The 22,961-nt window shown below is 54.6% G+C and overlaps 1 protein-coding gene across 5 annotated transcripts in view; it reads left to right on the forward strand.

The window, feature by feature from the left end:
- The first annotated feature begins 2,911 nt into the window (after positions 1-2,911).
- Dgkz (diacylglycerol kinase zeta) overlaps positions 2,912-22,961 on the forward strand; it is a 41,791-nt gene continuing 21,741 nt past the window's right edge. For 2 of the 5 annotated variants that reach the window (XM_046457040.1, XM_046457049.1), the window contains exon 1: positions 2,912-3,138. In XM_046457040.1, the coding sequence (XP_046312996.1) occupies positions 2,927-3,138 (212 nt within the window). In that variant the 5' untranslated portion in view covers positions 2,912-2,926. Of the gene's footprint in view, positions 3,139-12,349; positions 12,541-14,560; positions 14,764-22,961 lie in introns of those variants that run through there. The other 3 variants (XM_046457058.2, XM_046457068.2, XM_046457030.1) reach the window with 2 other exon arrangements.

The following is a 22,961-nucleotide window of genomic DNA, read 5'->3' on the forward strand; positions in this document are numbered from 1 at the left end:
TGGTCAGCTTATTTGGGCACCTGTCAGATGTAGGTGCCGTTTGGGTCTTTCCCATAGGTGGAGGGGACAGGCTGGGATCTGAGCTATGAAGGCATCAGAGTTGCTTGGTCATCAGAGTGGCAGTTAAGGGAAGGGCTCTGAGGTCCCTGTTGCCACTTGTGTGTGGTCTCGGCAAGTATCTTACCTCTCCAAATCTCAGTGTTCTGTCTGTAAAATGGTCGCCACCCTCACAGAGCTGCTAGGAGGGTAGATGAAAGCTCGGATGGAGACATGAGCACTTATTCTCTGAGCACAGGGATAATGAATGGGCTGGAGATCAGCCGTGGGCTGCAACTGGAAGAGATTGCAGAAGGTGGTGACGCTGGTTAAGGGAGGGGACCTGCACATTTCCTCTCTTCTTGGGAGGAGGGCAGAGCCACTGCCAAAAGATAATGCAGTCAGCAGCTGGTCCTAAGTGGGGAGGTGTGAGCATGGCGAATGAAGTCTCACTTTAAAAAGGACTGAGTGGGGAGAGCTCTGCGGGAAAGAACTAAACAAAAACCCAACCTGGAAACCCAGCAGCTAGGCAGCTGGTGAGTGAATGTCAAACCCAGCCAGAACTACTATAATTCATGGTGTAGGAGGCTACCATGGGCCAGGAAATGGGAGCCAAGAATCCAAGAAGTGCGGTCCCAAGGACAGCTGGGTGGGTGCTCTCAAGTGCCCAGCCCCCACCCAGACCCCTCACAGTAGTACATCTTTCAAACTTGGCTTGAGGGCGAAAATCCTCTGTGGCTAAGAAATTTAATTCAATCTTTTTCATCCAATAGAGGTTGCTGGACCAAGAGAAGGTGAGAGACAGCAGCCTGGTCCCTGCCCATTGGGAGCTCACAGATTAGAGGAAAGCAAACACCGAGGTGGTTGCTACTGTGTGGGCAGCAATATGGCAGAGTGGAAAAGGGCATTTGTTCGGATACCAGAGGACTTGGTTTTAAATCCTGGCCTCACCACTCGCTGCCTGAGCCATCTTGAACAAATAAATCTCTTGAATGACATTTTCTTGTCTTCCTCTGTAACATGGAGGAAATGATAATATCTACCACCCAGGGTTGTGGTAAGGATCAAATGAGACACAGCTATTGTTAGAGTGTGCAGGCATGACAGAGAGAGGCCCAGGAAGTCGGCAGCATCTATACTGGAATATTAGGGAGGGGTGTTTGGAGGAGGCGGCTCTGGAGGTGGCGGTGGAAGATGGACAGGCTTTCCACAGGCAGAACAGAGAAGGGGACATACTCCAAGCAATGGGAACAATCTGAGCAAAGGCACAGGAGAGTCAGGGAACCTCAGGGCAGCCCATTCTCCTTCTCCATGAGGCTGGTGCCTCTCACCTTCCCAGCTCTGGTCAGTGGGGAAAGGTGAGACACAGAATAGACTAATAGACATCTGGGGTAGAGGCCTGGGCCCTGGGAGGAAGCCATTCTGCAGGAACTACCCAGGGAGTCTTTCTGGGAAAAAAAGAGGCCTTTAAAGGAGAATCAGAATATAAACTCCATGAGCAGATTTCTGATGCAGGGCACAACCTGGACATGCCTTACAGACCTAATGTTAGCTCCCACAATAAGGAGCACAGATGCATGGAAGGAAAAGAATGGACAGGAATGGATGACAAGATGAGGAGAGATCAAGGCAGGTCTTGTATGCCAGGCTAGAGTACAGGCAAGGGGGAGCCATTAAATACTACAGGGGGGACAATACATGCTATGGTCAAAGGCTGATTTCAGAAAGATGAATCTGGGCCATGGATAGATCTGAGAAGTTAGACAGGGTGCCACCCCAGATGGTGAACCACTCAAGGACAAGAGGAGACCAGGGCGGAGGCACCATGGGACTTGGCCTAGGAAAAAGGAAGAGCAAACCAAGATAGACCCCAAGGAGGCCTCTAGCCCTTCCCTCTGGCAGTGACTTCTCCCCTCCCCATCAGCTTCTTCTGTCCCAAAAACCTGATGCTACTTTCTGGGACACTCTGATCTTCAGCCTGAAGGACTCCCAGCCAGGGACAAGCTGAGGGCTCCAGGTTTGGGAGCTACTGGCCTTGCACACATCTCCAGCTGGGTCCCTCTTCAGCCCTGGTGCAGAGAGCTCCAGGCCTAGATAAAGGGTAACTCGCAATCTGGTCCATCCCCAAATTTGAGGCGTCCCTGGGTATACTCCCCTTCTTTTGGCCCTTCCCCAAGTCCAAATGGATCTCTAAACTCCCATGGCGCAGACGGAGTTAAAGCTGGCTCGTGTCACGCCCCTGCCCCCCCTCCACCTGCCCGTCGCTGCCACAGCGAATGCAGAAGCCGGAAAACGCGGGACGGAGGGGGGGGTGTGCATCACAGCGGCTGAGTGACGGGCAGGGAGATGATTGGCAGCTGCCGAGCAGCCGGTACAGGCTTGCGGGCGGGGGCGCCGAGGTGGGCCCCGGTAGCGCCCTGCACCCGGGCCTCGCGCCCCGGCGAGGTTCGTGCCCGCGGCCGGCTACGCCGGGCTCGCTCCCCCAGTGCCCTGAGCCGGGCTGGCTGGGCGGGGCGGCGCCCTCCCTCCAGACCCCACGGGGTGCGGGTGTCTCTAAGGTGACACTCCGGTGCGCGGCAGCGGCGGCGGCGGGAGCACGCTCGCCGGCCGGGCTCCGGCTCCGCTCGCACCAGGCTCCGGCCGTCCGGGGGGCGCCCCGACCCTCTCCGAGGACTCCCCCCGGGGCGCGGGAGGATCCCCGCCGGCCTCTCCCAGGCTTAGCGCCGCGCGGTTCCTGTCGTCTGAGCGCCGGCGTCGCGGGGGACAAGCGGGACCCTGCGCTTCCCTCGCTCCCCGCCCCGCGCCCCCGGCCCAGGCGGACCCGAGACTCTGAACTTTAGCAAGGAACCCCGCAAGGCCGCGGGAGCCTCGGGGAGAAGGCGGCCGCAGGATGGCCGAGGGCCCGGGCGGCGGAGGGCCGCGCGGGGACGGGGCCGCCGGCGGCCGGGCGGCGGCGGAGGAGGTGGTGCGGAGGCGCTGCAGGCGGGGGGAGGAGGCCGAGGTCTCACAGCCCTGGCCCGAGGGCCCCCGGGGCATGGCCGCAGCGCCCCCGATGGAGGAGCGGTTCCGCCAGATGCACCTACGAAAGCAGGTGTCCTACAGGTAAGGAGGTGGGGGCCGAGGGAGCGCCGCGCTCGGGACCACCCCTCCTGGCCCTCAACCCTGAACTAGCGCTCTGCGAGCCCGCCGCTTGCCTGGCCCTGCTGTGGGAGCTGGGGATTCCGAAGGGGTGTCGCGACCACTTCTCTGCATGAACCGTGAAAGTCCTATTCATCCAACATGTAATCATTGAGTGCCAACTGCGTACCAAGCGCTGTGCCCCTGTGCTGAGAAAGATGGCACTGACATGACTCTTACAAACTTCTGTTTGTTGGGGAGAGCAAGGAGATGCCTTGCCCTTCTTCTTGGGGATAAAGGACCCCTGTTGGTTCAGCGGGCCTTCCCTGACTGAGCATGCCTGCGGGCTGCCTCTGTACTAGGCACTGGATGACAGAGGTGAGATGCTCTCAGCCACCAGGCTGAGCTCCTGCTGCTTAGAGATGGAGAAAGGAATCCCTGTCTGGCCCCTGCGATACAGCAGGCTGTAGCAAGGCAATGTCCCTGTGCCTACGGAACATCTTAATTAAGTCATCTCTGCCGCCTAAAATTCCCAGCCTCCCTTGCCCTGCCCTCTCTGCCCAGAGGGAGGGCTGCTCCTCAGAACAAGGGGGGTGCTGGGGTAGTGGGGCAAGGCAACCAGGACTGTCCTTACCTTCCTGATGCCTTCCCAGATCACAGTCTCAACTTGGATTTGTTACCCCTCTAAAGCCCCTCCACAGAATGAGCTCCTGTGGAGGGTTCAGCAGGCCAGCAGCCTGGTTGAAGAAGTCAAATTTCCTGCTGTTGACAACCATGGGGGTAGGTAGGGGCTGAGGTGTGTCTGAGGCTGCCCTGGCTCTCCCTGGGGCTTCTGGGATGATGTATCATAAAACTGACCCAGGGAGCTTAAAGGACCCTGATGTTCTTAATGGTTATGAGACCATCAAGCTTCCATTACTTGGAGGAATCCAGAGAAGGGATTTTTCCACCATCATGAAGTGGGATGCTCAGAGCAAATGGGAAATGGGTTAGGTTCCCTTGGGCTCTACCTTCACTCTCTGGGAATCATGGGTACACTGGGCTCCATTACCAGGCTCTTCCAGAACACCATGCCGAGAGGTCTATCATCCACCCTGTGACTCACGGAGCTAGAGAAGCCTCTGAAGGTCCCCCTAGGGGAGGAAGGAGTACAGAAAGACTGACAGGGCATGGGGTAGAGAATGCAGAATCCTTGAGGAAATAGCCTGACAGCCAGGAGACCTGGTTTGTATTCTCACTTCTGCCAGTGATTTGATGCATGTCCTTAAACTGGACAGTATCTCTCTGGGCCTCAGTTCTTCACCTGTAACACAAGGAGATGACCCCAAGATTTTTCTTGGCTGTGGGTCATATTAACAGCCACTGAAGTTAGAAAGAAGTCAGAGCAAGGAAAAGGCTTAGTGAGTAGGGACCAGAATTAAAGAGCTGACACGGAAGATGTTCTGTGCATGAGAAAACACACTCACACAGTCACCCACACATACACACAGGGCTGTGATTCTCCCAGGTGGTTCCAGATAGAGGCTCCTCCACAGCCTAGACTTGGCGCCTCTAGTCACCAAGGATGCACAGTAACTAAGTTGTAGGTTTTTCTCTGACTGTGAAGAGAACAACCTGGAGAGGTCACCTGCACGAGGTTTTTTGCAGAAGACAGAGCCAGGACACATTGGGCAGGGTGCCCCCTCACACACAGGGGTCACCCTGCAAGCCCAGTCTTAGACCAGAGCTGGACAAGGCATCAAGGCAAGGAGAGCCCCCTGCAGAGAGGACAGAAGAAACCTTGGGAAATAGGTAGCAGCCCTGAGCCCTCCAAATCTTCCAGGTCCCTAGGGACCCCAGGAACAAGCAGAGCTTTCAGGCTAATCCCTCACATGTGGCTGCTGTCCTGAGAGGCCTGATGACCCAGGCTGCTGTTCCTTGTACAGGCTGCCCTGGGGCTGGCAGGCACTCAGGCCCATGGTGGCCCTTTTCACATCCTCCGCCTGCCACAGTTCCATGTAGCTCTGGCTTGAAGCTAAACCTCCCACCCCGCTGTGAGGAGTTGCTAAGAAAAGCAGCTGAAAGCCCTTCACAGAGAGAAAAGGCTTTTAGGCAGAAATGCGGGGGCACAAAACTCTGAGGGCCAGGGGCGGAAGTGGAAGCAGGATTGAGGCTTGGCTGCTTCTGACGCAAGTGAGGACCATGGGGGCTTTCAGCAGGACAGGAGAAGCTTGTAGGGGCGTGGGGGTTCCTGAGAAATAGGTTCCCTTTCCTCCCAGAGCCAGTGTGGGCTGAAAGTAGCCCAGGAAGCTGCTTCAGGCCGATGGGGAGATGGCAAGTCTGTGCCAGGAAAAACTCAGACACCTGGAAGGGCAGGCACAGGAGGAAGGGGTAGGAGGAGGGAGCAAAAAGGAAAGAAAATGACTAGCACGTGCCTGTAATCCCAGTGACTCAGGAAGCTGAGGCAGGAAGATCCAAGTTCCAGGTCAGCCTCTACAACTAGCAAGGCCCTATTTCAAATTTAAAAAGAAAAAGGGGGCTGGGATATGGCTCAGTGGTAGAGTGACCCTGGATTCAATCCCCAGTACTACATGTATGCGCGCGCGCACACACACACACACACACACACACACACACACGTTCCGCCCCCCCCCCCCCAAATAAGAAGAAGGCAAGAAAATAGGCAAGGGGACATGAGTGGGGCAGGACTCCTTTATTTTTTTTCAAACAGGGCATGGTTTGCAATTATTGAAAAAAAGTGAGGGGCAGGCTGGTAGGTGGTCTGCACAGATCAATCAGAAGATGAGCAGAACTCAGACCTCTGGAGCTAAGCTAACTAGTTCTCAAAATGGATCATTTAGGGATGTCCTTTAAAATGGATGCTTAAGCCCTATCCTTGGAGATCCCACTATAGGTAGTGTGTTGAGCCTGGACAGCTCAAGTTGACAAATCTCTCCAAGGTATTTTTTTTTTTTATATTAGGATTGAACTCATGGGCACACAACCACTGAGCCACATCCCCAGCCCTATTTTGTATTTTATTTAGAGACAGGGTCTCACTGAGTTGCTTAGTGCCTCATTTTTGCTGAGGCTGGCTTTGAACTCGAGATCCTCCTGCCTCAGCCTCACGAGCCGCTGGGATTACAGGCGTGTACCACTGCACCCAGGTCCAGGGTAATTTTGATAGTTGAGTTTTGGAAACCACTGGCTTCTCCTGTGAAGAAGCCAAAGGAGAGAGAGAGAGACTGAGAGAGGAGAAAAATGGAAGATGACTCACTGGGATGTGGCTGGCAGGGGCTTCCCTGTGCTAAGTTCCAGAAGGGTCAGTCTCCAAGGAGAACCAGCACCTCCACCTGGAGATCTGGCCCTGGGCCAGGCACTGCCTGAGATGGAAGTTTGGGACATGATCCGTTCCCTTGACAAAAATATGATCCCATACAGGGCCAGACAGTAAATATTTTAGGCTTTGCAAGTCACGTGGTCCCTGTCACAGCTACTCTGCTGTGCCACGGTAGTGCAAAAGCAGTCACAGGCCATGTGTAAACGAGTGGGTGCGCCTGGGCTCCAGGGGAACTTTATTTATAGAGCCTGAACTTTACATTTCATCTCATTTCCACTGTCACAAAATATTATTCTTTTGTTTTTTCTCCAACCGCTTCAACACGTACAAACCATTCTTAATTCACAGGCCCTACAAAAACAGGTAGCAGTCCAGAGGCGGCTCAGGGGCTGTGGTTTACCAACTCTGACCTAGTGAAAGAGACGGGGCAGACACGTGGAAAATAAGCTGTTGGGGACACGGTGGCCCCTGCCTTCCACCAAGAGAGACACCTGCATTCCACGCACGCACGTGCACGCACGTTTCCAGGTCAGAGACCTGGGTTCCGAATTCCAGCCCTGCCACTTCCTAGAGTACAACTCTGACCCCGTTTCCTCGTGTGGAAAACGGGAACAACAATACCCACCGAAGAGCGAGGCTGGGACTGGTAAAGCAGATAAGAGAGCTAAGTGGGAGTGAAACACCGTTTAGGTGTTTGCCCTGGATAGCTGGACCCCCCTCGTGTGTCGCCGAGGAGACTATCCTGAGCAATGGATGAGTAACGGGACCTGGGGGTGGCAAAGCTTAAGGAGACAGCAAGGACGGAGCACGCATGCCCCTTCCATCCAGCCTGCGGTCCTCCCTCTGCCCCCTCCACCCACGCAGAGGGCTGGTGTTGGGGAGGGCGACTGGGAACCAGCTGGGGATGGAGCGCGTGCCCCCTGCTGCGGGGCCCTTGGTGACAGGGACATAGTTCCTCATGGGAGGGGCACCTGATCCTACTCTCCCTGCTGCTATTTACCAGAAGCTAAAAATAACCCCGAGAGTGACAGGGAGATGGGCCGATTTGTAATTTAAATAGCAACAGGATAAAGCAAGGAGCTGAAGAGATCACATTCTGTCCCGAATTAAAAATGCAAAAACCGGGGGCAGAGAGCTGAGCTGGAGCAGGGGGAGGGAGGGGGCCTCTGCCAAAGGAAGCCAGAAGCCTGGGGTCCGTCCATTTTCCTTCCTTTGCAAGGGCGGGGTCAGCCCCTGCCCGGAACTCCTTCCTCCCCTCTGACAGAGGTTCTTGCTGACCAGCAAGTCAAAGGCCCGGAGGGCAGTGCCCAGAGGTGGGGCGGGGCCATCCTGGAGGCCTATGTGCAGAGATGGGGACCCCGCTTCGGCACAAGAAGCTTGGGATGTGCCCCCAGCAGCCCAGTCCTTGTACCAGAGGCAGCTGTTGGGAGCCCTAGTTCTCTGGGCGGGACTGGGGCGGGGGTCTCTTCTTTGCTTCAGTTGACAAATTTTCACAGCAGTTGTTCAGAAAGATCCCAGACAAGGGTTAGTGTCACGCCTTTGGTGACACCTGAAGGGGGTGGGGGTGGCATTGGGACTACAGTGTTCTAGGCTCTGCGGTGTTTGACAGGTGCTCATGCTCGGGGAAGGACGGCTAAGCAGAACACAGAGAGTCAGCCAGGACTGGGAGGCCACGGGGCACCAACTTAGAGATAAGGGACACCTTGGAGAAGTTAAGCAATTTGTTAAGAGGGCACTACCAGAAATCAGTAGGGCCGGATCCCTACTCAGATCTGTGTCACTCCAAAGCCCTTTTGCCCTGTCAGGCTTCCAAGGGTCCGGGCCCTCCTCCAGGAGGATCTTTTCTTTGGGCTTTGTACTAAGTGACCCTATCCTGGGAGGGGTGAAGGGACTGGTGGCAGGCGGGGGATGAGGGGACTGAAGCATGCCTGGGTCATCAGGGCTTATGAACCTGCAGTGGGGTGGGAGCTTTGAAGGGTAGGGAGCCTGATGATCCTGCCCTGGGTGCTTGGCACAGCCCAAACTGGGGACAGAAGGCAGTTCCCTACAGAAGAGTAGGTCCTTGCTGGTCCACAGTGAGAGGAGATCCACCAGGCATCTCTCACCTCCAGCCCAAGCACCTGGGAGGTGCCAAGGGAAACACCCATGGTTAGAAGGGCCACCTTTGATGACTGAGCTTCCCGTGCTGTACCCAGGGTCCTCCTGCCCCGGTGGGAGAGGGTCCCCTTGTCCCTCTTCCAGACTTCCTTTTGCTCATGATTTTGATGAGGCTGCCCAGAAGAGCCTTAATCCAGTTCCCATCTGTCACTAGCCTGCAGCATCTGCAGCTCCAACTCGGGTACCTCTGCTTCCTCCAGCAGGGGGCAGAGGCCCAGCACCTGGGCAGGGACCAGTGATCAGCAGGTTCTCTGGATTGCTCCCAAGGGCTAAAGCAGATATCTGGACCACAGGCTTAGCTTCTGGGGGAGGACTTAGACTTTCAAAACCCTCCACGACTCCCCAGAGCCACTCATCAAACCAGAAGCCAGCTTCTCTCCCTCCCTCAGCTTTTGGACATTTATAGTCAAAACCATTTCAACTTCTGTAGAAAGTCACTGAGCACATAATTTTGTACCCAGCACAGAGTGAGGAGTAACACAGGGTTCTAGACTCTTGTAAGGTGGGCTGGGGTTGTGGCTCAGGGGCAGAGCACTTGCCTGGCACATGTGGGGCAATGGGTTCTAACCTCAGCACCACATAAAAATAAATAAACAAAATAAATATATTGCATCCATCTATAACTAAAAAATATTAAAAAAAATAATCTTGTAAGGTGACAAGAATAATGTGTACAATACCAATTATACAGTATTATTGGGAACAAAAGTGAGGGTCAGAGATAAGTCAGTGAGATGGGAATGCTGACTCAGGAACAGTGTATGACACTTAGTTGATATTTATAAAATGTTTGTTATTTGAATGAATGAAAACTTGGAGATCAGGGAAGAAGATAAAAATAGATCTAGAGGAAATCTTAGAAACTATCTGGTACAACCCAAAGAGGTTAATGACTAGCCCAGAGTCACACAGCAAGGGCTATAATGTGAACTAATGAACTCTGTCTGGGGCTCTTTCTACCTTTCCAGATCTGTGGCTTGGATTGGGGTTTTAAGAATGGAGATTTTTAATCGGCCAAATATCAAAGGCACAGGCCAGCAGAGCTACATAGGCAGAATAGAACAGCAGGGGTCAGGACCACATGTTGAAGCTAATATGAAAAGAGAGGGAAGAAAGAACTGTTTATTGAGCACCTACTATGAATCATGCACAGGCACAGTGTGAGTTGAGAGAACATCTCTTTAGGGAAAGCCTGGACAAAGAAGCAAGAAAGTAAGAGGCTCGAGAGCCCAAGGAGGCCTGAAGGTCAGGCCAAGGAGGCTGGCTTGGCAGGTTTTGAGAGCAGAGGATGTCCAGGTCGTGGTTTGAGTGTGTGGTGGCCTGGTACATTTCTTTTCCCCAGCTCCCACTTGCTCATCCAGGCCACAGAAAGTAGAACACCTCACCCTCTGGGGCCTCGATAAAGCCCAGAATAATTTTCTTACCCAGATTCCTCTTCCTGTGTGTACCTGGGTGTATTCTGAGGGGTCCCCAGCTGCCCAGTGCTGGCACGTCCTAGGAACTGCCAAGGGCATCCTCCCCAGCCCTGTGCACCTGGGCCTTCAAGCCTTTCCCTCCCCAACCCACCCAGAGAGCAAAGCTGCTGTCGACCGCTTCGAGGGGTACAAGCCCAAGGTGGCCCTAGTCCCAGGGTCAGTACCACTCTGCTCCGCGGCTCAGAGCCTCCAGCCTGCCTGGCTTCCCCTCCAGGAGCCCCATTTCCTGCCTTCTGCTTCTTCAGGGCTGCCAGAGCCTCAAATGGAAAACAAGCCCAGCCCCATTTCCTCTGTTTAACTACTGGAGCTCTTTGCAGAATGCCTGGGAGAGGAAGACTGGGCCCTGCAACAGTCTCCTTCCAGAATAGACGTTGGCCTGGAGGGCAGAGTCTCTGATGGGCCCCAGCATACAGGTCCCACCTGGAGAGACTCAGAGATGATGGGCTGGAGGGAGAACCGTTGGGGAAAGAGGCTTCGAACCTGGCATTTCCCCCAAACTTAGAAGAGCAATAGGAGTCTTATTAAAGAGTCTGGGCTTAGAGTCTTAATTTCACCACTTACTAGCTGGGTGACCTTGGACTTAGTGACTCTGTGCCTCAGTTTCCCTGTGCAAGAGGAAGACAATAACAAAGTGAACCTCTTGGGTCATTAAAGGATGCAATGAGCTAATTATATATTCCGTACAGCTCCTGGCACAGAAGTATGCAAGCAATACTATTGTTTCTTATGACTATTAGTGATCCATTGCATTAAGTGCATCGGGTAAACAAGTTATTGAAAAACATTATGCTCCAGTCATGAGGGACTCGCTGATTCCAGCACCAGGCAGGGGCTTCTAAGGGTCGAGGTGGCATCGTGTGCATCCTGTGTCCACAGGTTTTGTAGTGTAAGTGTCTGCTGAACTGAGCTGACACTGTTTCTGTCCTCTAGAAATTCACAGCCTTGCTGGAGTAACACACACATGTACAATTAAAGAACTAATTATAGAGCAGTGTGATTAAAGAATGCTTGAGGAAAGCACGATTTCCTCCCCAGAACAAGCCCTAAGGATAAAGAGTAAGACGGACCACAGGTGCCAAGGCACACTCCTGTAATCCTAGCAACTCAGGATGCTGAGGCAGGAGGATCCCAGGTTGGAGACCAGCCTCAGCAACTTAGGGAGGCCCTAAGCAACTTAGGGAGACCACTTCTCAAAAAAATAAAAAGGGCTGGGGATGTAGCTCAGTGGTTAAGCACCTCTGGGTTCTATCCTGGTACCCCAGTCCCCCCCCCAAAAAATGAAGGAATAACAAGTAAGTGTACACATTACTATTTATTTGCCAAATCTTCATGATGGCTTCAAACTCCAGCACAGCCTAAGCTCGTGATCTTTCCAGTCCCTGGTCACATTCCTCTGGCTCCTGTTCTCCCAGGTCAGCACGTGAGGCACTCTCTTGATTCATTTAGGGCCGTTCTCAAATGTTGCTTCAGAGGAGTGAGGTGTTGCGTGCCCCCCTCCCCCCTCCCCCTTCATTTTAGCTCCCTTCTTTATAGCACATGTCAATACCTGACATTGTATTAGGCATGGATGGTCAGTTTCCTGGTCAATCTCCCCTGCCCCCAACCTCTGAGCCCTGTGAGGACAGAGCCCAGCTTCCTTGCTTACCATGATACTTTCCAATACAGAGCCGGGTGCTTGGAAGACAGCCAAGATGTTTTTATCAAATAAATTAATTTGCAAACCTTTTCACCTCCTAATTAACACGTCTATACTCTATGAGTCTGAGTTATTATTCCATTTTACAGATGAGAAAATTGAGGCCCATTAGTTTACCTGTTCATATCTTACCTTATTTCAAACATCTTCATTGCTGCTTTTACTACCATCACTGTCCCTGTGTTGGATGGTGTGATGTACACAGAGAGCTGCTGTGGGCTGGATGTCCCCAGCCAGGGTACCAGGGGGCATCGAGAACTGAGAGACCTCAGCAGGAGCAGGGGGTAAAAATCAGACAAGTGAAGAAGAAAGCCAGGTTGGGTCGAGATGCAGAGTCGAGTCCGGACAGGCCTGGTGATTCTGGAGTCTCCTCCTGGCTGTGGGCTGGACTTGTCCCCACCTGCCCCTTGCCCTCCCATGCAGCTCTTTGCCCAGCCAGCGTCCTGCCCCAGCCAGCGGAAGGCGCCTAAGAGCCCTGTGGTCCTCTGCTTGGGCGGCCAGCGGCCTCTAGCAGGGCCCCCCCGGTCAGGAAGTGCTGAAAGAGGAAGAGAGTCGCCGGGCAGGATGAGCGCGCTGGGGGCTGGCCACAGTGCCGGGGGAGGCTGCAATGTGGCCGCAGCTCTGGGCCCCGCTGAGGCGCTGGGGACAGAAGAAAGGGAGCTGCCGGGGACACTGAGGCAGATGTGGCGCTACCGCTCCTGGGACGTGCCACAGATCCCAGCAGAGGCCCCCCAGGCACAGTAGGTACAAGGGTGGCCTGAGAGTGGGCATGGGGACCTCCGTCTCCCGGAGGGTGGCAGGGTGGCAGAAACAAGGTGAGCTGTCTATCACCCAGCAGCTCTGTGGAGCCCAGCAGAGGGCAAAGAGGTTCTTGGCAGGGTGTTGGGAGCTCTGATGTCAAGACTGCTGGGTGGCAGCTTGGTGAGGGCCTGAGCTGCCTGGAGGCTAGGAGCTGAGGGAGCAAGGCAAGGCTGGGGAGAGGAGCGTCCACAGGGGTGTGGCATTTGGTGCTGGTGCTAAAGGTTTCTGAACAGGCTGCAGGGCTTTGTGCAGGCTCAGTGGGGTCCCCAGCTGCCCCAGGGTCTTCCCTTGGAGCTTGGTGTCAGTACCATTGGAAAACTTCCCCAAAGAAAGCACATGTACCCCAGGAGGCCAGCGTCAGGCCACTTGGGGACTTTTCTGCCAGCCTGGCACCAGTTGCTTACAGGAGGGCTGGGGCCCCACCACCCTGCTCAGAGCTTCTCCAGGCCCACAGGAAACTTGAAGGGAGCAAGGACAGGGTTTGGGTTTCAGGGTGCTGGCTATTTCTCAAAATCCCAGACTTGCTCACAGGTCACAGTACCCCCAGCCTTAGCTATTTGTGGTCGTCTCAGGCTGGAAAATGCCAGAACCCCAGAGGAACGGGTGAAAGTGAGGGTGACACAGGATGTGGCTTTGAAGAGTGAAGTGCAAACTGAAACAGTGAGCAGCTGGTGTGGGCACCAGGGTGGCAGGGTTAAAGGGGGTGGAAGGCCGGGCTCCAGCCTCCCTGTGGGGCCATCAGACACCGCCAGAGCTGTGGATCAACAAGCATGTGTGATGGTTGTGTCCCCACAGGCGACTGTTCTGGTTCCAATTGCTCATTTCTGGAGGACAAATTCTGCTGCCTTTGGGGGTGTTTGTGTGTGCCCATGAGGTCTATTTTTGGGGTTGTGTGAAGAGAGAGGGATGAAGTTCTGTAACAGTTGTCCTGGGCGGGTCATTTGTGTGTAGGAGATAAATGTGTATCTCTACTTGGGTGTGTAAGTGGATGAGCTTGTAGGCTGTAACTGTTGTCCTGATGTGTGATATTGGATGGAGAGTGTAAGAGGTGTGCAGGTGACCCTGCAGTGTAAGAGATCAAGAGGAGCCACTGGACATTGTGTGTGTGTGTGGGGGGGGGGAATTCGTGTTAGACAGAGTACAGGATTGGAGGCCACTGTGAAGAGCCGTGGAAGGATGACCTTGAGAGAAGTGGAAGTTCTTTGTTGGTGTGCAGGAGGGTCATTAAGTAACTCCCAGCTGCCCAGTGTGAGGCTGGGGTGGGAAGTCTGAGTTTGAATAATGAGTGAGCTGAATTGTGTGTGAGAGGCCTGTCTGCTCTGTGTCCATGGGGATCGTTGTGTGACTTTCATTCCGTGGGTGCGATTTGGGAGAGCCAAGGGGGTCAGGGTGGAGATCGTAGGAGTGGCTGGGTGAGCACAGAGTGTGTGAGTGTGCGAGAAAGCAATGTATTCCTTGTGGATGTGGGAAGGGAGGTGGTGACGACCGCCCTCGCGGGTGTACACTTGAGCGTGTGGGTGTTTGGGTGCGGGAGAGCTACAGGCAGAAGACGCCCGGGTGCACACAGTGCGCGCGGTGTGTCAAGCCAGGAGCTTCTGTTGAATCCAGGCTGACCGGCCCCGGGGCCGAGGAGGCGGGGCTTCTGTTGCCCCGCCCCTCAGGGCCTCCTCGCGGGCTGCGGCGCGGGCTGCGGCCAGCAGAGGGCGCCGTGGGCCCGGTGCCGCTGCGCGGCCGGGGGGGCGTGCTCGGCGGCGGGCAGGCAGCGGCCCGGCCAGCTATGCGGGGTCCTGCGGCCGCGGCTGGCGGCACTTCCTGGAGCGGCAGCGGCGGCCGCTTCCCGGGCACCTGGGCGTGGGGCGCGGGGGCGCGCGGCACGGGGCGGGCGGAGCGAGCGCGCGCCATGGCTGCGGCGGGCGGCGCGGAGCGGGCGTGCTGAGCCCCGGCCGCCGGCCCGGCATGGGCGTCTCCCGCAGGCCCGCCGCCGGCCGGGGCTAGGGCCGGATGGAGCCGCGGGACGGCAGCCCCGAGGCCCGGAGCAGCGACTCCGAGTCGGCCTCCGCCTCGTCCAGCGGCTCCGAGCGCGACGCCTGTCCTGAGCCGGACAAGGCGCCACGGCGCCACAGCAAGCGGCGCTTCCCAGGGCTGCGACTCTTCGGGCACAGGTGAGCGGGGCGGCCGCGGGACGGGCACCACGGCACTTTGCTCGGCCACTGGCGGGGCGGGCCACGTCGGAACTAACTCCCAGGGGTGTCTCCCACTGGCACGTCTGCCTTAGCGCTGGCACGGCATGGGGGTCATCCCCCAGCACCCGGCGCGGGCGGTCCGGGTCGTCCCGGCACTGGCACCTGCAGCGTGAGCCTCATCTGTAGCACCGGGCGGACTCACTCCCAAACCTCCAGCGGGGAGAAAGAATCTCCCCAGCCCCTGGGCATCAACAGGCAGGGTACCCATGACCGGTCACCCACCCCTTCTGGACACTGATAGAACAGGGCCTCCCCGAGCCTCTTGGCACAAGTGAGGCGGGGATCACACTGCCCTTTGCGCGTCCGTGGGACCCATTTGCCTGCCACCTCTGTTTGGCATCTGCTGAATGTGGCCCCGCTGATACTGTCACCACACATGGCTGTGCCCAGAGCACTGGCCACTGACTTAGTTGCTCAACATTTTTAGCTTCTCTCTGGGTTTCGGGATATCTGGCCACCTGCTCTACCTCCGCTCTTAATTAGCAGGGAAACCCCAGCGGCTTCTGGTGGGCAGTCATCTCTTCCCCTACCAGTTCCAGTCCTTGCTGGAAAAGGGATGAAGTGGGCTGTAGTCTGGAGTCTGTGCTTGCTGTTCAAGCTCTCTTAGGCTCCCTCCCCCCAGCGCACTCCAAATGTCACCATATTGTGCCTGTGACAGAGCTTTGACCAGGACGCCGGTGGGGAACTGGGGGAGGGTATGGAAAGATTGAGTGCAGGCAGTTAGTGGCTGTGTGCTGGTCCTGCCTACCCTCTGCTGCCTGCCCTGGCAGCTCTAGGGTAAGTGAGGGAAGGTGCTGCCCCTGGGGTACCCCACCTGGCTCTCTGAGTTTTTATTGTCTGACCCTGGCCCTACCCTACTGGCCAGAGAGCTTGTAGCCAATCAGCTAAGGACCCCAGTGCTACCTCAGAATGGACTCTGACCACTTGGACTCTGCCCAAACCCTACCTCTCTCTTTTCTGCAATTGCCAGGCTTCATGGTATTCAGCACCTCCTGGGCTTTGCCCTGTCTCTTCCAAGGGTAGACTATCTACCAATAACCTGGGCAGTTTTCTGTTGTGTGGGTTGGTGTAACTATGATGCTGACCAGTGCCCTCTGCCAGCTTTACTCTAGCCAAGGGCCCTGCTCTTTGCACCTAACACTTTGTCACTGAGCACACACTATGCACAGAAATCTGGATCCTTACACTGGCAGATGGAGCTCCCTGGGCTCTCCTAAAGCCATGTGGGCTTCAATGTCATGTAAAACAGGGCAAGCAGTGAGACTTCCAGTACTTCTGTTTTGTCACCCACAGCCCTGCAAGATGGAACAGTTTACACCCAGCTCTGCAGGATGTAGCCTCTAATGTTCACAGGCTCCGGAGGGGGAGGGAGGGGCTCCACCAGAGGCTTCCTGTCACTGCCCACAGGGCACCAAGTGTTAGGTGCTTCTGACCTGTAGCTGTACCCCTTTTGAAGGGCACAGGTTTGTGCATGTAGAGATGAGCCTCAGGCACATTCTGGAGGAAGAACAAGAAACCAAAGAACTGACAGGTGCCTTTATATAATTGCCTAAAATAAGCAGGATAGGTGTTATTTCTTCATTTTTTTTTAATAGATGAAAAAAACAGGGTCAGAGAGAGAGGTGCTTTGCCCAGAATCACACAGCAAGAAGAGGCAGAGACAGTGTTTGAACTCAAGTTGGTTTGATTCCAAAATCTACATCTCTCTGTGTATACCAGGATTCCAAACAGAACATCACAGGGGGATGGGGAGCTTTAAGAAATACTCGGATTCCTAGATCTTGCCCCTGGCATGTCTGGCTCATTGGATATGCAGGTAGGGCTTGGGCATTTTATTTTTTAAGAGCTTCCCAGGTGTGTTTCTCAAACTTGCTCCCAAGTTTGAGAAACACAGGTTTACATCACTCCGGGCATGGTAAGCCAGGGTACTTAATGAGAAGAAAATCAAAAAGCACCTTTGGAAGCTTGGAAGGAGTATCCATTGCTTGATAGCACTTTGCTGGGGGCAGCAGGGCCTTCAGAGACCAGAGGGATGAGGCTTTCCCCTGGGAGGCCTGGAAGCTAAGAATCAGTGCCTACAAGGGCTGACCTCCCTCCTTTCACTTGATTTGATGCAGGGGAGTGACATTTAGAATAGTGCCCCTGCTCTGGGGTCTGCCCTCTTTAATTCTTTCTGGGCCAGTTACCATTGTTGGCTGATGGATGGCCACCAGTAAAAATCCTCAGAAACCTTCCTTCCATCTTCTCCCAGGCTCCATGCTCATTCATAACGTCGTTCTTGCTTCTTAGACACCATCCTCTTTAGATTCCTATTCTGCTTCCCCATCCCACCCACATTCACATCTCAAAACCTTGGGGCTGAGGGGTCTGATAAATGAATGGGCAGCAGCTAGGAGGGGGTTCACGGGTAACAGACCCGTGGTGGCTCTTGAGCTGTGTTGGGAGCATTGTATTGGTATCTTGGCTCACCTGGGAGTTCCAGGAACAATTATTGCCTATTATGAGTTTGGCAGGGGGCTGTGATGGCACATGGGCCACAGGTTTGCCATCTCTGGTCCATTCAGAAGGAGCAGTCTTTGTGGCATCTTTCTTAAAGAGCCTTTTCCTTAAAGCCAATCTCTGTCCCCTACATGGCATCATTTTCTGGGAATCTGGGGAGCAGTTTGCCATCTCCCTTTTTTTAGCCCAGTGAGACACAAAACTGAGCTGTGATCCTCCCCAACTTATGGATTCTTCCCGCCCCCAGCTCCATCCTGCCTCACTTCTCCTTGCTGGGAACCATCAGCCCCCTCCCTGAGGAGGAGAGTGAAGAGGAGGTGTAGGCCGGTTCTAATCCCAAGGCTTCCGGTTTTCTTCTACCCTGAGTTAGGAGGGCAGGACCTTTGCATTCAGGTTCCAAGGGCCTAGAGGGTTGGTCAGTCACAAGTGGGAGGGAGGTTGACTCCTCCTCCTGCTCTAGGACCCACTGGGAGAGAGGGAAGACTTGCTTATCCTCTGGCTTGATCCCAGCAGCCTGATCCTGGGCAGGTCGCACGGTTTGTGGATTAGCTGGTTTTGCACCCCAGGGGCATCAGAAATTACCTAGCACTTTGCACATCTAGACAGAAGGAGCTTTGGCCGACAGAGCCCCTGGGAGCCTGAGCATCTGCTCTACCATCTCCTGCCCTTCATTAAGCTCAAAGTCATAAGCTCTCAGAGGGCAGGAAACACACCTGTCGAACAAGTTTGAGACAATAGGTCTCATTTATAGACAATGCCACATGGCCCCAGTGAAGACCGTCCTGAAGTCAGAGGGTGCCCGCCAGGCAGCCTAAGCAGAAGCAGACCTTGTTTGGGTTGGTTTGCAATGAATGGGGAGGGACATGTTGAGGGAGGCCTCTCATTCAGAGAGAGAACCCTGTCTGTGGTGCCAGGATGTCTGGGAGCAAAAGGGAGCCTCTGAGGGTTGTCTCAATTAGGCCAATGCTGGGAACAGCACAGGTGGCTGTGGGAGGCAGGCCCTGGAGTCCTTGGGTTCCAGCCAATTTGGGGAAGAAAATGGGGCCTCAGTGACCAAGCTGAGTCCATCTCACTGTTCACTCCCCACACAAGGCCATGTGCTGGAATATGGAGCTTGTGCAGGTGGGGAAATGAGGATAAGAATCTCCTGGTCCCCATCTGCTGCCACCTGGCCAGAGCCTCTGGCCTGATGATTGAGGGAGGAGATAGGTGATTCCTGTCTTTTTTGTCTATGCGCCATAGTCCAGAAAGGTTAAATCCCAGGAGGTGGAGCCACCAGGATTTGTAAATGGCACAAGAAAGCACAAGAGTGAGTGTCCTCTCAGGCAAGGACAGAGGAAGGACTAATGACCCCTGGTAAGAGAAAGCCTAGGTCCTGGATAGCTGGGACTGGGAGAGAGTGACAGGCCTGCCCTCCTCATCTTCCTGGAGGCCTCTCCAGAATTCTTCAATATCTTCACGGACTAGCCAAGCAGAGGAGGGGGTCAGTCAGGTTATCTGGCCTTGAGACTTGGGCTGAGCTGGTCCCTAAAGGAATCAGGAACCTGAGTCCCTTCTGCCCCCACAAAGGCAAGAGAGTTTGGAGCTGCTCTGCAGAGTTTCTGCTCTGCAGTATCACTGGAGGGACACAAGGGGGCAACAGCTGCCACTGGGGGAGGACAAGGGGTGAGGAGATTCAGTTCACTTGCTCTTGCTGTGAGTGGACTCACGGACATCTCCTGATGGTGAGTATCTGATATTCTGGCTGCCAGGGTGGAGCCAATCAGAGTGAGGCAGAAGGTGTGTGCTTCCATCGCTGACCCCATCCCTCCTGTCCCTGAAGATCAAGGCCCAGACAGGTAGCCTTGACTCAGCTGAGGTCTCACGGCTGGGTAGGGGTTGTCTGGAATCTAGCGCTGGTCTTGGGTACTGGGGGTTGAACCCCAGGCCTTGTGCATTAGGCAAAGCTCCACCCTGAGCCACACCCCCCAGCCTCCAGCATGGGTCTCTTAGCTCCCAGGGCCATGTTTATTTGTGCCACATCACAGGACGCCAGAACCTTGCCTGTCTTCTGAGAAATCCTCATCTGGCCCTTTCCAGCCTGTCTTCTGCCTCTTTTGACTGTCCTGGAGGCTGCCGCTGCTCCTGAGCAGCCCTCTTAAGTCAGCACAGGGAGGGGCTGTGTGTGTGTGTGTGTGAGGAGGGGGAGCAGCTGCACCTGCTTCCAGACCCACGCCCCCCTCCTTCCTGGAACTCTTCTGGGTGCTGCCAAGCACTTGTTTCTTGCTCTTCTCAGCCGCCTCCTCTGTTCCATCTGGGGTCCCCTGATGCCCTCAGGGTATCAGGCTGTGGTGCTGTTCCCCTATCCCCTGTGCACTCAGCATGGTGGGAGAAGGGTAGCCTGGAGCAGGGACCACATGGCTTGTGGAGCTACCATTCTCCCACCTTTCCTCTTTTCCCTTGCCTAGGCTGACAGTGTAGATAGGGGGTGGGAGAGTGGGTCTGAGTGAGGCCAAGGGTTCTTCCTGAGCAGGGAAGTTGGGAGTTGAGGGAGGAGCACCCCACACACACAGGTGAGTTCTGTCAGCTCATCTCTTTCTGGCCACTAACAGGTGCCAGAAGCTTGTAAACCCATCAGTTTCTTGAAATCTTCACAATGTACAACAGTTGGTCTTAATTCCCGTTTTACAGATGAGGAAACCAAGGCTTGGAGAGGTCAGGGGCTAGCCCAGGATCTTTTTGGGTGTGTATGCTGGGCGATGGAACCCAGAGGTGCTTGATCACTGAGCCACATCCCCAGCATCCTCAGCCCTTTTGTTTTTTATTTTGAGACAGGGTCTCTCTAAATTGTCCAATCTGGCCAGGAACTTGAAATTGTCCAGTCTCAGCCTCCTAAATCACTGGGATTACAGGCGGGCACCAATGTGCCCAGCTCTGGCCCAGGATCTTGAAGCTCACACTGGAGCCAGCCTTAGGGTCTTCCACAACACTCGGCTGCCCTACTTATTAACACTCTTCTCTTGTGTTTTCCATCCCTCAATTGGTAGAGCCTAAGAAGGAGTTTGAGTGCTTCATGGGGTTTAGTGAGAAGTAATTTGCCTCACGTGGAAGCAGTGTGAGACCCTGAGTTGATCTGTTCCTGGATTCCAGGGCAGGACTGCCACCAAGATCCCTAGCTTCAGGAGGCGGAGGATGGGCTGTAGAGATCCTAGGTAGGAGCTTGGGGCTGGAAGCCGGTTGTCCCTGGCTGGATCTGAAGTGGAGGGGCACATCTGTGACCTTTTATCCTGTTTGGTAGGTACAGAGGGCAGAAGGCCCAAAGGGTAAGTTCAGAGGCACCCCTGAAAACACCCCTGGGTCAGTGGGTGGCCAATGGTGGGGAGACACTGGGCAACATTTATACCCAGCACCTTCTCCCTCTGCTGCACCCGCTCCCCGTTGCTCCTGGCAGACACTAGTGCAAAGCTCCCCTGGAGAGGCCTCTCCTCTGCCAGGGCTGAGCCCCAGCAGCACAAGCCAAAATAGCTGTCTGGGAGCCTGGGCCTGCACCACCCACGCCCCAGCATCTTGCGGGTTAACAGCTTGCTGTCTCTCCGCCCCCCTTCCCCAACTTGCTGACATTTTACAGAGAGAGGCGGGGGTGGTTGTGAAAGGGGGCAAGCTGGTTCCTGCTCCCCCACCCACACAGACGCCCCACTGACACAACCTGCCACTGCCCACCCACCTCTGGAAGGCATCCCTTAGGGGGAGACCTGCCTTCCTGTCTGCCTGTTATGAGACAGTGACACACCATTGAAACTAGCTGGTGGGGGAGACCAAGGGCAACCCAGGGAGCTGATCTCCCTCTGAGAGTCCTTTTAAGAAATTATTTAAGAACCTTTTTTAAAGCATTAGATGTTTTGCAGTTAGAATACTGTACAGAATAATGAACTGCCCACCACTTATCTTGGTCAAATCTAACCATTCCACCCTATTAGCTTTAGGTAGAGATAGAGGCCAAGAGTCTTCCCCAGAGGAAACCAGAAGCCTCATTTGGGTGTTTGTTGTTCTGTTCCTGTTCTTAAAGTGTGACTAGTCAGTGTGCATCTCTACCAACATATAGTACTGTTTGTAATTATCAAGGTTTTCACCTTGATTTAAATAATTTCCTGGACATATTCTAAATTTGTTTCTCCCTGGCCATTGTTTTAGAGATTTGCCCATCTAAGACCCAAGCTCAAGGGAACCGGGCTTACCCTGCCGCTTACTTCCCTTGTCTTCTTCTGTTGGACATTCAGGAGGTTTGCAGTAGGCACCCCTGCGGGTAATCCTCCAGAGGCCATTCTGGCACCCTGCTCCTTATGTAGTCCGCCCACAGTGCTCGGTTACTGGTATGTGTGTCTTTAGCTTAGACAGATGTTGTCAAAGTGAGTTCCAAAGTGGTGGTCCTATGTATAGGCCTCTGGGGGCATTTAGTTCCTTTAAACTTCTGGTAAACTGAGGAAACGGTTACCATGACAACACTTTCTCTTTCAAGCATACAGCAATCCTGTGAGGAGAACAAGGTAGGCATTCACCTGGTTTATCAGAGGAGAGTGAGGCCCACACAGATGAAGAGGCTTAGCCTGAGGTGGTGCTGGTTAGCCTCAGAACCCCTCTGGATCTGTTTCCAAATCCACGTTAAAGACCTGAGTTGCCTGTGGCTCGGCGTTTAGGCACAGTTCCTAATCCAAACTCTGTGGATTGCGTGGACTCCTGGAGAGAAGGTGGACTCTGGGTGCTGATAGCTGAGCTACAATCTTCCAGGTAGTGAGGGAGGCCCCTTTGGGATGGGAGCCACTGCCCACTCCGATTCTCCACGGCTTTCTTTATGAGACCCAAACAGCAGGATTGGGTGACAGAAAGTCACAAAGCGGGGACAGCAGGGGCTGCCTTGGGTGCCTAGGGCTGGGCCTGAGGTTTCAGAAGGTTGGGGGGATGTTAAATCTTGAATGAGGGGTGAGGGGGGATGTTTTGCCTAGCAGATGGGGAATGGAGCTTGCTGCAGACACAGGAGAAGGTGAGGCGAGGGAACTAGTCACCAGAGACAGGGCGCTGTAACAAAGGGGCCCAGTTGGGAGACTCAGAGGGAGACATACTGGCCTTCCCTTGAGGGATCACTTTCAGTGCTGTCTTCAGGACACAGGACTCCACCCAGACCAGCAGCCTGTCTACCTAGTGCTAGCAGGAACACCTCAGGAGGAGGCCCTCAAGCCCTGATCCACGAGGCTGTGGGGACCGTTCACTTTCCCTCACTTCACTCTCAGGCCACACCCGGCACTTCTACACCCTGGGGATGCAATTACTAGCAGTACGATATCTCTGGGGCTCACGGTCTTGTGGGGGTGCAGACTCCCAAACCAGGACTGCTGGCCCAGAATAACTGAGAGAGGGCGTGGGAGCAGCTAACCCCCTGGGAGAGGGGGCTGGGGAGAACTTTCTGGCAGATCCAATATCTGAGCCAGCTCTTACAAGATGAGAGGGAAAGAGGCAAAGTTCAGTAAGCAGAAGAGCAGACTCATATTCCAGTATAGAGATTTCAGGTGCTAAGCGCAGAGGCATGTACCGTGTGACAAAAGCGTTTAGAGGTAGAGGTCTGGACCTTGGAGCACACTGTAGGG

Source organism: Marmota monax, unplaced genomic scaffold (genome assembly GCF_021218885.2).
Source record: "Marmota monax isolate L192 unplaced genomic scaffold, Marmota_monax_Labrador192_F-V1.1 WCK01_AAM20220418_F8-fsc00047, whole genome shotgun sequence".
Lineage (NCBI taxonomy): Eukaryota > Metazoa > Chordata > Mammalia > Rodentia > Sciuridae > Marmota > Marmota monax.